This window comes from Eumetopias jubatus, unplaced genomic scaffold, assembly GCF_037043125.1.
Source record: "Eumetopias jubatus isolate StellerSeaLion01/CBP00866 unplaced genomic scaffold, mEumJub1_p1.0 scaffold_1, whole genome shotgun sequence".
Lineage (NCBI taxonomy): Eukaryota > Metazoa > Chordata > Mammalia > Carnivora > Otariidae > Eumetopias > Eumetopias jubatus.
In genome coordinates this window covers 1,466,343-1,481,975 of record NW_028274807.1, presented here as the reverse complement: position 1 = coordinate 1,481,975, position 15,633 = coordinate 1,466,343, and the positions used below count along the sequence as shown (strand labels likewise).

Genomic DNA, 15,633 nt, shown 5'->3' with positions numbered 1-15,633 from the left:
CCGAACCTGCCCAGGCTGCTCGCGGAGGGGAGGGCAGAGCGGGCACAGGGCTCTGGGCTTCTGGGGGCAGCCCCGGGAAACCTTCCTGCGTGTAGGAAATGCCTCTGTGATGGCCGTGTGAACGTGCTGGGGTGGGGAGCCAGGTCACCGTGCCGCCTGAACCGTCTCCCCCGACCTGTGCACCCTCACCTCCGGGTCTGTCCTGATTCCTCTCATTGGACTTCTGGACCTTTATCCGGGGGGCTGCCCTGCTGCCCCGAGGGGCTTCTTCCGGCCACATTGACCTGAGCACTGAGCCATCCCTGGGGGGGTTCCTCTTCTTTGTCTCCTGGGGGGCACTGGGGTGCTCGGAGAGAGAGGGGCTGCTTTTCCCTGTAGACTTTCAGTTTTCAGTCCCAGGAAAACACAGGTTGGGACACTTTGTAGGGAGCAACTTGGGTCATGGCGCCAGCAGGAGACCCGTGTGTTGGCCGCCGGCCTCAGGGTCGGTGCCTCATTGGGAGTCAGTGCTGGGGCTGGGGGCTGCAGAGAGGTGTTCTGGGACTGCTGGGAGGGAACCTCGGTGCTCATAGATGCCCAGAGTCCTGACTTAGCATCACCAAGTTGGGGGGCCAAACCCTGTTCCCCAAGGCTCGGGCTGGAGCTGCCCAAGTGGGCATTGGACTTCCTGGCCTGATGGGGCATTCGGGGGTGGGCTGTGGCCGCAGGGGCTGGATTCCGCGGCTGGGGCCCAGCGTCCATCAGCTGGGGCGGTTTGCATGGACCATAAGGAGCGTCTTCTGGGCTTGGGGCCTCCGGGAACCAAGTGCTTTCAGAAATGTAGCACCTGACTAATGGGAGTCCCCTACTTCTCTGTCCCCACGGGCAACGTGGGGTGATTATCGAAACTCAGCAACAAGCACTGACCCCAGTGGTACGAGCCAGACAAGAGCCTTTACACGGAGCTCATCGGAGCGGCAGGGTCCAGACCCGGCAGCGCGTGTCCCCAGGAGCTGGGCTGGGGAAGGGGCCTGTTGTGGCCACAGCTGGAGGAGCGGACAAGGGGAAGCTGATCTACACCGTGGTGCTTTCTGGGAGCTGTTGTCTGCATATGAGCACGCATGCGCGTGTGCAGGGATGTAGGTGCGCGTGTGAGTGAGCGTGTGAAGTGTGTGAACATGTGAGTGCGCGCGTGTGTGCGCGCGTGGGAACATGCACCCATGTGCACGCATGAGTGTGAGTGCGTGTGATGTGTGTGGAAGAGGCTCGCATGGCAGCACCATGGTGGCTTGCTCCCCGGGGGGGGAGCAGAGTCCTGGGGACGGAGCCGCACTGGCGTGTTCTGAGCAGGTTGACGGCATGGTGCTCTAGCAGTGCTTTGAGGGGATGGTGGCCTCTGGAGGGCGGCAGGAAGGGCGAGCTCTGGAGTAGGAGGGCGTGGGGGGGGGTTGTGGAGGGTGGAGGGGCTCCCTGCTGGGTTGCGGTGTGGGCACGAGCGTGGGGGCACTGCTGTCCCTCCTTGCGCGGCCTCGGTCCCTGGTTTAGCCTGAGAGGGGAGCTGAGCCAGTGGGTGTGGGGCCGGCCCCACCGGCGAGTGGCCCCAGGGAGTAGCTGAGGGCCCAGGGCCACCTGGACGGACAAGGGAGCCACCCTCTGACAGACGCGCCCGGGCGCGCGGGAGAAGGGACAGGGCCTTTGGAATTTCTGTCCTGAGATTTTCTGGAGACACTTTTAGGCATAAAATCACATTAGTGAATTTTCAAGCAAAGAGACGATTTCTAAGAATTCTGAGCCTGGTGGGGATCAACACTGGCAACGAGGCCTAGTACAGATGTTTGCATATGGAATGCCCCCCTTTGCAGAGGGAACACAGTGTTCCGAGTTCTGACCCCAGCAGCCGGGCCCTGCCCTTTGGACGGTAGCTGACTGATTGCATCCTCGGTGCTCTGGGCTGGGGACAGCTGGGGACATGTCACAGCGGCCACGCTGCTGAACCCAGCCCCGGGGGAGGGTGGGCTGAGACCCTGCCAGGCCCTGGGGAAGACGGGGTGTTGGGGGGACGTGGGAGCTGGTGTAGAATGTGGTGGTGAGGCCAGTGTGCATGACGGTGTGAGCAGGTGTGAGCTTGGGCGAGCCGGGGTGTCTGTGTGAGTGAGCCGGATGCCTCCCGGCTCTGCCATCTCTGGGCTCCGCTGGGAGCCAGGTCTCTGTGCCTCCGTTGTTCATGCGTAAGCGAGCTGGCAGCTGTGTCCTTTGAGGTTCGGGGGTAAAGGCAGAGCCCTGGCCCCGTGCTTGTGTGGATGGGGACCCCTCTCCTGCTTCCTGGGGACCGTCCCTGGAAGAGGCCCCCGCCCCGCCCCCGTGCACCCAGAAGCGGCAGAGCGCCTGCTCTACACGCGGTCCGGACTGGGGCGGGGGGATGTCCGGGGAGACCCACATCTGCCTGGACCCTGCTGCCACCGGCACCTCCAGCATCGATTGGCCCCATAATCCTGCTCTGCCCTCACGCACCCAGGCCGCTGTGGCCTTCAGTCCCTTGAGCAGCTCTGGGGTTGAGCTGGACACCCTCAGGGCAGTGCAGAGTGTCCGCTCGCACCCGGCACGCGGGCTCTGGCCAGATGGAGAGAGGGGCATCCCGAGGGTGCCGGGCCCCGGGGTTGCGTGGACCACCCCCCTCAGGGTCTTCGGCTGGCAAATGTCTCAGAGGCTAACTTCCTCCACAAGAATTGGAATAAGTTCCGGGGTTGCCACAGACTGGTGGCCCTGGGCCAGGCTCTTCGGGGCTGTTGTAGGGTCTCCAAGAGCAAGTGGGCCAGGGCAGCCCTCGGTGGCCTATGGTTCCTGGCCCTGCCCCGAGCAGACGCCCGCCCGAGGGCCGGGCCGGGGGCTCTCTCGCGGACCCAGCTCCCGGAGGAGCTCCGCGCGGGATCGGCGGAGGGAGGGGTCAGCGCGGAGTGGGGAACTTGTCCCTCTTGCAGTCTGGGGTTGCTGCCAAGAGCCTGAGAAGCCCCCGGGGTGCCTGTCACCTTGATCTAGAGGTTTGTGTTTTTTCCCTCTGGGAGAGGAGAAAGGTGGAGGAAAGAGCCTCCGGCAGAGGAGAGGGGAGCTGGCTGCGGGCCCGTGGGCGGGGAGGGCGGAGCCAGGCTGGCCCGGCCCCGGGACACAGACACGGCCGCCCAGACCCCGCGAGGGCACAGCACTGATGGCTCGGCTCCCCGGCAGCCGCCTGGGCCCCCCGCTGCTGCTTCTCTTGGTCACATATTGCCTCACGGCCGCCCGCGCTGACCTGCTGAGCCTGAACTGGCTGTGGTCCACTAGGACCGACGGGCCCACAGCCGAACTGGTCTCTGAGCCCCCGGGGAGCCCACATGGGCAGCCCAGAGAGGACACCGGCACACGCGCGGCCCCCCAGCATGCCCCCACGGAGCAGGGGAGAGCCCCTGCCAGCTCGGAGCTCCCCGTGGAGAGGCCGGAGCCTGGCCCGGGCGGCACCTCCCCCGCGGGCCCCGACACGAAGGAGGAGAACATCGCCGGCGTGGGAGCCAAGATCCTGAATGTGGCTCAGGGCATCCGGAGCTTTGTCCAGCTGTGGGATGACGCCACTCCCACCACAAGCCCCCCCGGGGCAGAGGCACCAGCCCCTGTGACCCCCACGCCCCCCCTCACCCTCCCCGGGCCCTCCAGCGCCCCCCAGGAGAACGGGACCGCCCTCTGGTTGGGCAGCGGGGCCCCGAGCTCTCCGGACACCCAGAGGACCGAGGCCGGCACCCTGCCAGTGCCCACCCAGCTGCCTCCCTTCCTGGGCGGGCGCTCGCCACCACCACCTGCTGCAGGTAGAGCTTCTCCGTCCTCTGCGCCAGGCGGGGCCCCTCCCTGGGGGAGCCGGCAGTCCCCGGGGCGGCCCCAGGATCGGGACAGCGGAGGACTTCTGCGCATGGCAGCCCGTCCCGGCCAGCAGCACCGACCCCCTGGCATCCGCAGACGCACGCCTCCTCTGCTCCCCCTGGTGACGGGACCCCTGGGCGCTCTCACCGGCCCCTCGGCTCGCTCCTCCGACCCCCCCACGCTGGTGTCTCAGATCCCGCTCTCAGCTGGCCCTGGGGACGGGGGCGCTCGGGCTCCTCACGTGGCTAACTCTGTGGGGCCTGGTCTTGCTAATCGCTCTGCACTGCTCGGGGCGGACCCGCTGACCCCCGCCGGGCAGCCTGTCCCTGCCGCCGGCGGCCGCTGCCTGCCCCTGCCTCCCTCCCTGCCCGTCTGCAGCCACCTGGGCATTGGGCGCGCCTGGCTGCCCAACCACCTGCGGCACGGGAGCAGCGAGGAGGTGCGGGCCGCCGCCCGGGCATGGGGGCACCTCCTCCAGACGCACTGTCACCGCTTCCTCGCCTGGTTCTTCTGCCTGCTGCTGGCCCCGCCCTGTGGCGCTGGCCCTCCGCCCGCGCCCCCGCCCTGCCGCCAGTTCTGTGAGGCCCTGGAGGACGCGTGCTGGGGCCACCTGGACGGGGGCGGGCTGCCGGTCTCCTGTGCCTCGCTCCCGGCCCAGGAGGACGGCCTCTGCGTGTTCATTGGGCCGGGTGCAGGTAACGGCTGGCCCCCCTCCCCGCCCTGTCCCTCTCTGTCCTGCCAGGTGAGCCGGCCCGTCAGCTGCCCCTGCGTCCCCGGGTGGGCCTCTGAGCACTGGGCCTGCTCCCGTTCGCACTCGAGGCCTCGGCCCCATTCCGGCGGGTCTGTGTGTCCCGCCCCCCACCGAGAGCAGCCTTGACCTGTGTTGGTCCCTGGGGTTGTTGGGCTTTGGAGCTGGGCCGGTGGGGTTGGACCCCAAGACGGGGGTGTCACCCCACGGGGCCCCTGGGGGATGTGCGTGGGTGAGTTCCCGGCCCTGGTGCCCAGCTCCACGGAGGGGGAATGGGAGGAGGGTGGGGGGAAGGGGCTACGGCTGCCGCAGATGCGGAGTGGGGAGGCTGAGCCCTGCATGCGAGCAGCGGTGGCCAGGACGTCATGGCAGCGGAACAGCCTACACAGGGCGGCTCTGGGGGTCCCGGTGCATGCAGAGCAGAGCAGAGCAAAGGGCCTGTGGCTGCCTGTGGGCTGGGGCCCAGTGGGGAGGCACCCAGGGCTGTGGGCGGGCTGGGCTCGATGTCATCCACAGGGCAGGGGCAGCCTCGGTGAGCTCTTTGCTCCCACATGCGTACCTGATGCTGGGCTCGCGTGGCCTCGGGGAGTCTGTGCTGTGTCCACTGAGTGTGTGGGGCGGGTGCAGCTCCCGCCGGCAGAGCCCAGGGGCTGCCCGAGCACAGCTTCCTCCTGCACGGGGGGCGGGGAGGGCCAGGCCTGCGCACATGTCTCGCCCATCCCGGGCCTGTACCCACGAGGGTCCTGCCGCTGGGTCCAGCCGGTCTCCTCGGGTTGGGGGCTCGACCACACTGGGTGCGGGCTGGGAGCTGGTGCAGGGCGGTTCTCATGTGGCCCAGGCAGGGTGGTGTGGGGTGTGGACCATCTCTAACCACAGCTGCCTTGCTCAGCCGAGTGGCCTGAAAGGGACTTCTTACTGGACATCTGCACACGTTGGCAGGGCCCCCAGGCTGTCAGGGAGGCCGTGTTCCCAGCAGAGCCCTGGGGGACTCTTCTCGCAGGGCTAACGGTCCACGCCCCCTCAGGCTAAAGGTGGGGGTCAGGCATTTATCACACTGAGGATCCCTCCTGGGTGTGGCCTGGCTGGGTGGGGGTCCCTGGGAACCAGGGCTGGGGCTGCGAGCATCGTCCCTCCTCTGGCCTCTCAGCAGGGGATCCCCCACTGCTAGGCCCCTGGGCCTTTCCGTCCCCACCTGATGGGGGCAAGCAGGGCAGCGGAAGGCCCTGATCAGGAGGGAAGGGAGTGAGGGACCCCCTGGCCCCTCCTCCATGTTGGTGACTGTTTCCCCAGTGATGAGTGTGAGGATCCGGGCTGAGTGAGGGCCTTGGGCTACCTGGATATTGGGAGGCTGTGGGGTGGGGGGAGAGTGGAGGGGGTAAGGTTCTCTGTAGGGGAAGGAGGCCCAAAGGGTGGGTGCTGCTTCCTTCCCAGGCCCCAACCAGAGCTGCCCACAGAGGTTTCCCGCTGAAGCACCATTTCATGTCCCTTCTGTTGAGTGTGTTCTGCATGGGGGCCCTGGGCTCCAGGGCAGAGATGGCCCCTGCTCCCCTCACACTGGGGCAGTGGGGTGTGGACGGGTCACCTGGTAAGGCTGCAGCTTTGTCCAGCCTGCTGGATGTGCCCTTCCTTACCTGCTTCCCTCTTGTCCCCGCAGGGAGAGCGGGTGGGGAAGGGGGACAGTGCAGCCACTGGTTGGGGCCCAGGGAGGTGGTCGAGAGGAGAGGGCTGCTGGAGGGGCCCCTTTGCTGCGGCTGGAGCCGGCGAGGGGTTAGCACGCTGTTGGGGACCTGGTGCCGAGTCTGCCTATATGGGGGCTTGTCCCTTAGGCCCCAGAGAAAAGCAAGTAAGGGAGGGTCAGCAGCAGGGGGACTGTCCCCCTGGGGAAGGGGGCACCGAGTGGGGGTGTGGCTGCCGGACAGTGGCGGGCAGGCTGGGCTTTGCTCTCTGTGTACCTTTCCTGACGTCCCTGGAAATGACAGGGAAGGCAGGTCGTGTTCTGAGTCTGGGAGCCTCTGTTGCTCCTGTCTGCACGGGAGAAACAGGTCTGTGGGGATAAAGGCGTGTGTGTGCCGCGTGGCTATAGCAACAGGAAGCCAGGAGGTGGGTGTGGGCGTCTGGCTCTGGGACTGGACTTAAGTGCCCCACGGACGCCAGACAAGCAGAGCCCCAGGCCCCGGGAGCCCCAGCTGGCCAGTGAGGTCTCATCACTGTGACAACCTGAGCCTGGCGCTGTCTTCTGGGGAGGATGCCCAGCCCGTCTGTCACGGACCTGCCGAGTGCTCAGGCTTCCCAACTGCTGGGCTTCCATCTACCGCCTTTAATGAAATGTGAATTCAGAGACAGTAGGCGTTGTTTAAGTGCTTCAGTGACTTGAGGTTTCCACCTAACTCGGATGTCAGAAGATGAGACCACCTTCCTGGAAAGATACTCAGGCTTGCCTCCCACCTCCTGGCAACCTGCCCTGGCTGAGCTCTCACGAGGTACCAGCAGTGGCTTCGGCTTTCTTGCTGGGATGTCAGGTGCCCAGAGGAGTGGATGAGATTGTCTGCAGGTACGGAGACACACACGCTTAGGACTGGGTTTCTTTGACCACCCGCCCTGTCGGCATCCAGCTCACCATTGTCTCTAGCGGTTATCCCTTCCTCCTCTGAGGAAGGCTGACATGGGTCATCTTGTGCAGACAAGAGCTCACCTTTGGCCTCCCTGAGGGGGAGCAAGATGGTGGCTGTGATTATGCCCATGCAGTGGCAGTTTGGACTCTCCACATGGGGGCCATCTCCCTGACAGTGTCCTTCCCTTGGTGAAGGAGCTGTCCATCCTGCCGTAGGGAAATCATTTTTGACTGCTTTCCTTTTCAGTTGAGAAATCAAATCTTAAACTATTGTTACTATTACATATCATGCAAGAAGCTAGCCATCCACCCACCTTCATCAATCCATCCGCTCACCCACTCACCCACCCACCCATCCATTAATCCATTCACCCATCCACAGATCCATCCATTCACCCATCCACAGATCCATCCATTAGTCCATCCATCCATCTACCCACCCACCCATCCATCCATCCACTCATCCTTCCCTCCATCCATCCACCCATCCATCTGCTCATTCACCCATCCACCCATCCATCCACCCATCTGGATATTGGATCAGGTTTACCATGTTAGAATGTGGTTGTCACATGTAATATGCAGTATGTTTTTGTCTCGAAATGGGCCTGGAGAGAACCCACAGACCAGGTGGCAGGGGCAGATGCTCAGCTTTGCACTGTTGAGTTCTGTGTGTCAGTGATTCTAGTGTAGGATCTGGTTTGTGATCATTTCCGTTCCTGGTGTCTGGCCCAGCCTCTCCCCCACTGCCATGCTGGTTTCCCTCTAAGTTCTTTTTTCTGATCTCCTGATTCTTGGAGTACCTGGGAGGCTCAGCAGCCACTCCTTCTCCTGGGGCCACTCACCCAGAGAGGCTGACCTCGTGACTGGGAAGTGCTGTGTGTGCTACCTCGTCTACTCCAAGCAACATGACCGTGTTCCAGGGGCCCCGACATGCCTTTGAAGTATGTAAAACTGCTCAGGGACCCCTGCCTCCCTACACTGCTCCTTTGCCAGCTATCTGTGGGCAGCCCCACTTTGAAGGACTAGGTTCTGCAGACATGTCGCCTCAGTTCTGTGGAGGAGGGAGTGTGAAGGGTAGCCAGTGCTTAGAGTGAGACTTCCTTCCCCCAAACCCACAAATTCCGGCCCTGGGGGGACTGCCTTTGCCTGCCACTCTCATCCCTTAGGACCACTCTGCCCCATCATCCTGTCCTCCACTGCTTCTCTCCTGGGTTACATTTTTATCCCAGAACTAGCTCATGAACACACAGGCATAGGGATCAGAGCCACACAAGAGAGGGCTGAATGCAACTTCCAAGCCCCCCTCACTGCCAGGATGGGGCATCTTCCCCGTTCCTTCTGTGGCTTTGCATAAATATGTGTATGTGAGTTTCCTGTGGCTGCTGTAATAAATGACCACAAACTTAGTGGCTTAAAACAATGCAGAGGGGTAAGGTTGTAGTTCTAGAGGTCAGAAGTCCGAAATCAGTCTCACTGGGCTAAAATTAAGGTGTCTGCCTGCAAGGCTGTGTTCCTTCTGGGGGCTGCAGGGAAGAGCGTCCCCTGCCTCTTCCAGCTTCTGGGGGCCACCAGGGTGCCGCTCCCTGGGAGACACACATGCTTCTAAGGATGTATGTCATTAGATTTGGTTAGCCTCCCCCTCTGGGGCTATTACATTAATTGCACCTGCAAAGTACCATTTGTGGGTTGCAGACCTTGCAGAATGGCCATGTTGGGCCACTCTCCTGCTTACCATGGTGGGTGCGTGCACGTGCGTGTGTGCAGCCTCATGTATGCACATTCTTGATCTTACTGTGCATGCGTGGACTCGCTTTCTATGTATCCCAAAGTCCCTCTTTTCTGTGGGGACGGGTCTCAGAAATGTCCCGTGTCACCACGGGAGACACTCGTTCTTGGTGGTTCTGGATGGTCCTCCCTCCTCCAAGGCAGACCTTCAGGCGCTTCCAGCTTCTGGTGACACATGACGCTGTAGTGGCTCTGCTCATTCTCTCGACCTCTTTGTCCAGTCCCTGCAGGTCCTGATTTGGGCTCTGGCTGACAGCTGTGTTTGGACACGGCCCTGAGCTCGGGGGGTTCACAACCTTCTGCAAAGATCGATGGTCTGTGGGCATTTTCTCTCCAAATCATCAGAAATATTTCACTCAGGCTTTGATGGGTCGAGTTGAACATGCAGAGAAGTATGGTGCTATTAACGCATCAGGTGTAGATAGTTAAACCTTCCCCGAGGGATGAAGATTGATTTATTTTAGAGAGAGAGAAAGAGCATGCATGCAAGTGGAGCGGCAGGGGGGAGAGGGAGAGAACCCTCAAGCAGACCCCATGCTGAGCACAGAGCTGGATGTGGGGCTCAATCCCAGGACCCTGAGATCATGACCTGAGCCGGAACCAAGAGTCAGACACTCAACCAACTGAGCCACCCAGGCGCCCCTAGATGTTTCTTAGAACGTTCTCAGTATGTTTTCTTCTCTGATATCAACATTACGTTCTCCACTCACCCCAGGCATTATTACTTTGCGGTTGTGACTCTAATAAAGCAACAGGTGCAGAGCTTTCTTCAGACACTTTATTAGGTTCAAGAAGTCTCTGCACGTCTGTCTCACTGAGGGTGTTATGTTCTATTCGAGCAAGAAAGTGGGATGAGCCAGTGTCTTGTGGTCTGCAACACGAATGAGGACCTTCTCCACTTTTCGATGTGTGTACTGGGGGGCACCATTATTGGGCGTATGTGGCTAATACCTGGCTCATTACATCTCAGGGAATTGTCAAAAAGTGTCACTCCCTTGTCCCACTTGCCCCCTCCCCCTATGCATGCACAGCCTCTCCCGCTGTCCACATCCTGCACCCGAGCTGTGCATTTGTTACCAAGAATGAGCCGACACTGACACCTCGTCCTCCCCCAGAGCCCTTCGTGTACGTGAGGTTCACTCTTAGTGGTGTGCGCTCCGTGGGTTTGGAGACGTGTAATGACTGGCACCCACCACTACGGTATCTTACAGAGTAGCTGCCCTTGAAGTCTTCTGTGCTGCGCCCATTCATCCCTCCTCCCCCCGCCCCTGCAACCACGGACCCGTCACCGCCTCCACAGTTGTGCCTTCGCCAGAGAGCCCTGTCGCTGGAATCGCGCAGGACGCAGCCTTCTCAGACCGGCTTCTGTCACTCAGTGATCCGCGCTCACGGTCCCTCCGTGTCTTCTCATGGCGTGATGGCTCGTTTCCTCTTAGCGCTGAATACTCCCCCATTGGCTGGATGGACGGTTCCCGTATCCACCCACCCGCTGAAGAGCAGCTATGCATGAAGGGTCCCAAGGGTTGGCAGTGACGCATAAAGCTGTCTCGAACATCGTGTGCAGGGTTTTGTGTGGACGTGTGTTCTCACCTCCTCTGGGGAAACATCAGGGAGCGTGATTGCTGGGTCGTATGGGAGGAGCACGGTTCGTTTTGTGAGAGACCACCAGACTGCCCTGCAGGGTGGCTGCCCCATCTGCTTCCCCAGCAGCCGTGAACGAGCGCGCCGGTCGCTCCACGTCCTCCCCAGCGCTCGCCGGTGTCCGTGTTCTGGATGGTGGCCATTCTCGTAGGTGCGCAGCCGAGTTCTTCTCCCCGAGAACCTACGACGTGGAGCAGCTTTACTTATTGGCCATCTGTGTGTCTCTCTGTTCAGGTCTTTTGTCCATTTTTAAAAGATTGTTTGTGTTTTAGTGTTGAGTTTTGAGGGTTCTTTATATAATCATTGATAACTGTCCTTTATCAGATGTGTCTTTTGCAAATGTTTCCTCCCAGTCTGTGGCTTGTCCTCTCACTCTCCAGACATGGTCTTTCACAGAACAGAGGTTTTACATTTTAACAAAGTCCAGCTTATCAGTTCTTTTTTCTTGGATTGTACCTTTGGTGCTGTATCTAAAAAGTCATGCTCCTATCCAGGCTCCCCTAGGATTTCTCCTGTGGTGTCTTCTAGAAGTTTTATAGTTTTGCATTCAACGTTTAGTCTGTGATCCATTGTGAGTTAATTGTGAAGAGTGTAAGGTCTGCGTTAGATTCACTTTTTGTGTGTGGACGTTCCGTTGTTCCAGCCCTACTTGTTGAAGAGATGATCTTTGTTCCATTGATTGCCTTGCTCCTTTGACAAGGATCCATTAACTATGTTTGTGTGGCTCTATTTCTGGGCTCTCTGTTCTGTTATATTGATCCATTTGTCTGTTCCTTCTCCAATACCACACTGTCTTGATCACTGTTGCTTTATAGTGACTCCTGAAGTTGGATAGTGTCGGTCCTTTGTTCTTTTCCAACCTGTACACAATGTTTGTTCAACTTTGTTCTTTTCCAACTTTGTGTTGGCTGTTCTGGGTCTTTTGCCTCTCACATAAACTTTAGAATCAGTTTATCAATATCCACAAAATAACTTGGTGGGATTTTGACTGGGATTGCACTGAATCTACAGACCAAGGTGGAAAGAACTGACATTTTGACAGTATTGAGTCTTTCTATCCATGAACATGGACCATCCCTGCATTTATTTAGCTCTTTGATTTATTTCAGCAGTTTTGTAGTTTTTCTCATATAGATAGATATTATACATGTATTTGTTATATTTATACCTAAATAATTTGTCTGTGAGAATGCTAATGTAAATGCTATTGTGCTTTTAATTTCAAATTCTGCTTGTTCATTACTGGTATATAGGAAAGTGATTGAATTTTGTATATTAACCTTGTATCCTACAACCTTGCTATACTCACTTATTAGTTCCAGGAGGGTTGTTTTTTGTTTTGTTTTGTTTTTGCCAATTCTTTTGAATTTGCTGCAGAGATGATCATGTCATCTATAAACAGATAGTTTTATATTTTTCTTCCCAATCTGTGCACATTTATTTCCTGTTCTTGCCTTATTGCATTAGCAAGAATCTTTAGCACGATGTTGGAAAGGAGTGGTGAGAGAGACATCCTTACCTTGTACCTGATCTCAGTGTGAAGGCTTCAAGTTTCTCACCATTAAATGTGATATGAGCTGTAGGGGTGTTTTGTAGATATTCTTCATCAAATGGAGAAAATTCTGTTTTATTCTTAGTTTGCTGAGAGTTTTTACCATGAATGAGTGTTGGATTTTGTCAAATGCTGTTTCTTCATCTATTGATATGATTTTGTGATTCTTCTTAGTTAGTGTGTTGACGAGATGGATTCCATTAATTGATTTTTGAATGTTGAACCAGCCTTACATATCTAGGATAAATTCCACTTGGTCATGGCTGGCCTGTTTGCTGAGACGGAAACTGTCCTCAACTAGGCAAGTCCCCTGATTCCTTAATCCAAGGTGAGTGTGGCCCAACAAGAGGGGCCCCCACCGGCCAAAGATGTCACCCACTGTATTCCCATGAAGGTGTTTTTCTAAACTCTCAGAGCATGGCATGGGCATTTGCTTTTTGGAGAGATCTTGGTTCCTGCCCATGACAGCTGGGCCAGTGCCTTTAGTGCAGCAGGTGTCAGCAGGTCTGTGGGGAGGTGACCCCATCCTCCACTCACAGAGCCTATAACTGGAGAATGGACCAATGATGTTAGGGCCATGGCATTTGGAGGCTTACTCCCAATGGGAACCATGAGGAATTTCATGGAGAGGAAGGAGGTGCCAGTGCATCGCTGGGGTCCCTGGGCCTGCCCTTGGAACATGCTCTTGTCTTTCAGCCTAGGACATCAATGGCTGCGGCCTCTTGCATTCTAAATTAATCTGGAAAACTTCTAGCTGCCTGGGAGGAAGGGCAGTGGTGGGCATATCTATGTTTCAGTTTGGGGACACCTGAGTCAGGACAGCAGGGCCACTGATATGGAGGCTGGTGAGAGTCCAGTTTCCTAATCTTAGAGCATCTCCCTGAGTGCATGCTCAGGCTCCAGGAACTTCTGATATGAAGGGACCATCATAGCAGCTACCATCTTGGTGGACAGCATTGTCTGTCTTTGAGCATCAAGTAGCCACCGTCTTCCCAGAGCCTGCGGTCCTCCTGGAAGGTCCCCCTGCTCCCTAGCACTGAGGCCAGGCTATTGTTCCAACGAGGCTGCTGTCTGCACTGCACTTGGCTGCTTCCCACGTCCCATCTGCAGGGGTCTTACCTGCAAGGGATGGAGGAGCCCTGGCTGGCTGGTGGTGCTGCCGACAGGGTGAGAAGTCAGGGCCAGGCAGAGTGGAGATGCCCACCACTGCCCCGAGTAGACCAGCCCTGGAGGGCACCCAAAGTGCATGTCCTCATGTGGGTGGCTTCTGTCTCTACTGTTTTCACTTTTTGTTCTCAAAGAGCTCTTTGCAAGATAGAATTTGCCTTAGGAAGTTGGGGTTTGGCATTGCTTCCCTCTGCTCTGACCTGCCCCCCCCCCACCACACACATTCACATACATTCATGCATACAGTCGCGGGCTCGCTTACCACCTTCCTCAGGTCACCCACTCATCAGCAGCCCTTTCCCAGAAGAGTGTCTCCCCCATGTGATTCTCACCTTGGAGATAGGCCACACCCAGACTGTAGGTGGGAGTCTTGAGAGAAAAGGCTTTCGGTTGGGGCCCTTGGCTGGACTGTGGCCCCGAAGTCCCAGCTCCAGCTGGTAAAGTGGGCATGCGTACAGGAAATCGCCAAAGTATGGGTTTGTCCTTGAAATTGTGTTTGCCCCACCCTGTGTCCAGCAGTGACTGCACTCCCTGGACTGAGAGGTAGGCCCTGCCCTCTGTCCCCAGCACCTGACCCTCTTGGCCCAAGATCGTCAGGCTGCTGGTGGCCTGTGCATGCCCAGGAAGCATGCCTCCTCCACGCTACTTCCGAGGCTCAGGCAGATCCAGGTCAAGTCAGGCCCTGCTGGGTCCCAGGACCAGCGCCATGGAAAGCAGGCCCCCCACAGCGGCCTCTGGTCCCATTGGAAGGACAAGAGATGAGGGAGAACCCTGGGCCCCATGGCTGGGTCCCCAGTCTAGACTCAAGCTACCTCCACGTCGTGGGAGGACATGGGGGAGGAGGGCCGACCTTGGGCTCCTGAGAGGGTGAACCAATGGGGGCTGGGACTCTGAGGGTCTTTGAGAGGAAGGTGGGGCCGCCCAGTGTGAGCATCTGTTGGTGAAGGAACCACAGGTCTCCCTGGTGGCTCGTCCACCACGTGGCCCCTCTGCAGGTCAGGGTGGCTGTGGCAGCCCAGCGTGAACATGGTGGGAGGGGACACCGAGGAAGCCCCTGACAAAGCTGGGGCCCCTGGGTGGGATTTGCTGTATTACGAGTGTGAGCACAGGCCTGGAACCCTAAGGGTGGAGCCTCCAAGAAACACCCCCCCATTCTGATTTTCTGCCCCTGGCGGTTTACTTCGTTTCCAGGCGGGTTGGTAATGTTGATACAGTGCAGGGAGCTGCGGGGTGGACGGCTTCTCTCTTCTGTAACGGAGCGATGTTGTTAAGGCCAGCACCCCGGGCAGAGTGCCTTCCCTGGGGCTGGAGCCCGGCTCCTGCTGTCTGAGGGTGGGGAGGTGGATCATGGCGTGAGGAGGGGGTGCAGGCCCTGGCACCCGCGGCAGGTTGCCGGTTCTGATGGCGTGCCGTGCTCAGCCACATCCTTGCCCCCTCCCTCCCCGAGAAGGGACGGTTCCTGTCGCGTCCTCCTGGGGCCCGTGAGCCCATTGGCGGGGGGCAGCGGCTTGTGGGCCGCACGTCCTGACCCAGAGTGGTATTTGGAGAAGCAAGGCGGGTGCCGGGCAGGTGGGGAGCCCCTTGTGACTCAGTGTCCCCCGGCACCCTGCCCGCTTGGACCCCCCAGGCATGCCCTCACTGGGGGTCTTTTTCCTCTTTGCAGAAAGCCTGGGCACGGAGGTGGGGCTCCTGCAGCTGCTTGGAGAGCCCCCACCCCCGCAGGTCACGCAGGTGGAAGACCCCGACGTCGGGCCGGCCTTCGTCTTTGGCCTGGATGCCAACAGCGGCCAGGTGGCCCGGTACCACTTCCCCAGCCCGTTCTTCCGTGACTTCTCACTGCACTTCCACGTCCGGCCTGCCACCGAGGATGCGGGGGTGCTGTTTGCCATCACGGACGCGGCCCAGGCGGTGGTGTCCGTGGGCGTGAGGCTGTCGGGCGTGCGTGATGGGCACCAGCACATCCAGCTGCTGTACACCGAGCCCGGGGCCACGCGGACCCACACAGCCGCCAGCTTCCGTCTGCCCGCCTTCACCGGCCAGTGGACGCGCTTCGCCCTCAGTGTGGACGGCGCGACCGTGGCGCTGTTTGTGGACTGCGAGTTGTTCCAGAGGGTGCCCTTGGTGCGCTCCCCGCGGGGCCTGGAGCTGGAGCCCGGCGCTGGCCTCTTCGTGGCCCAGGCTGGAGGAGCAGATCCTGACAAGTTCCAGGTAACCTGGAGGCCACTGTGCTCCGGGGGGACCGGCCCTGGGGGGTGGGGGTCC

General features: G+C 59.3%; 1 protein-coding gene across 3 annotated transcripts in view; it reads left to right on the top strand.

Moving 5' to 3' along the window:
* The first annotated feature begins 3,152 nt into the window (after positions 1–3,152).
* Positions 3,153–15,633, top strand: part of COL18A1 (collagen type XVIII alpha 1 chain) — a 49,378-nt gene continuing 36,897 nt past the window's right edge. For 2 of the 3 annotated variants that reach the window (XM_028126438.2, XM_028126437.2), the window contains exons 1-2: positions 3,153–4,559; positions 15,035–15,579. In XM_028126438.2, coding sequence (XP_027982239.2) covers positions 3,182–4,559; positions 15,035–15,579 — 1,923 coding nt within the window. In that variant the 5' untranslated portion in view covers positions 3,153–3,181. The remainder of the gene's footprint in view (positions 4,560–15,034; positions 15,580–15,633) is intronic. The other variant, XM_028126440.2, reaches the window with a different exon arrangement.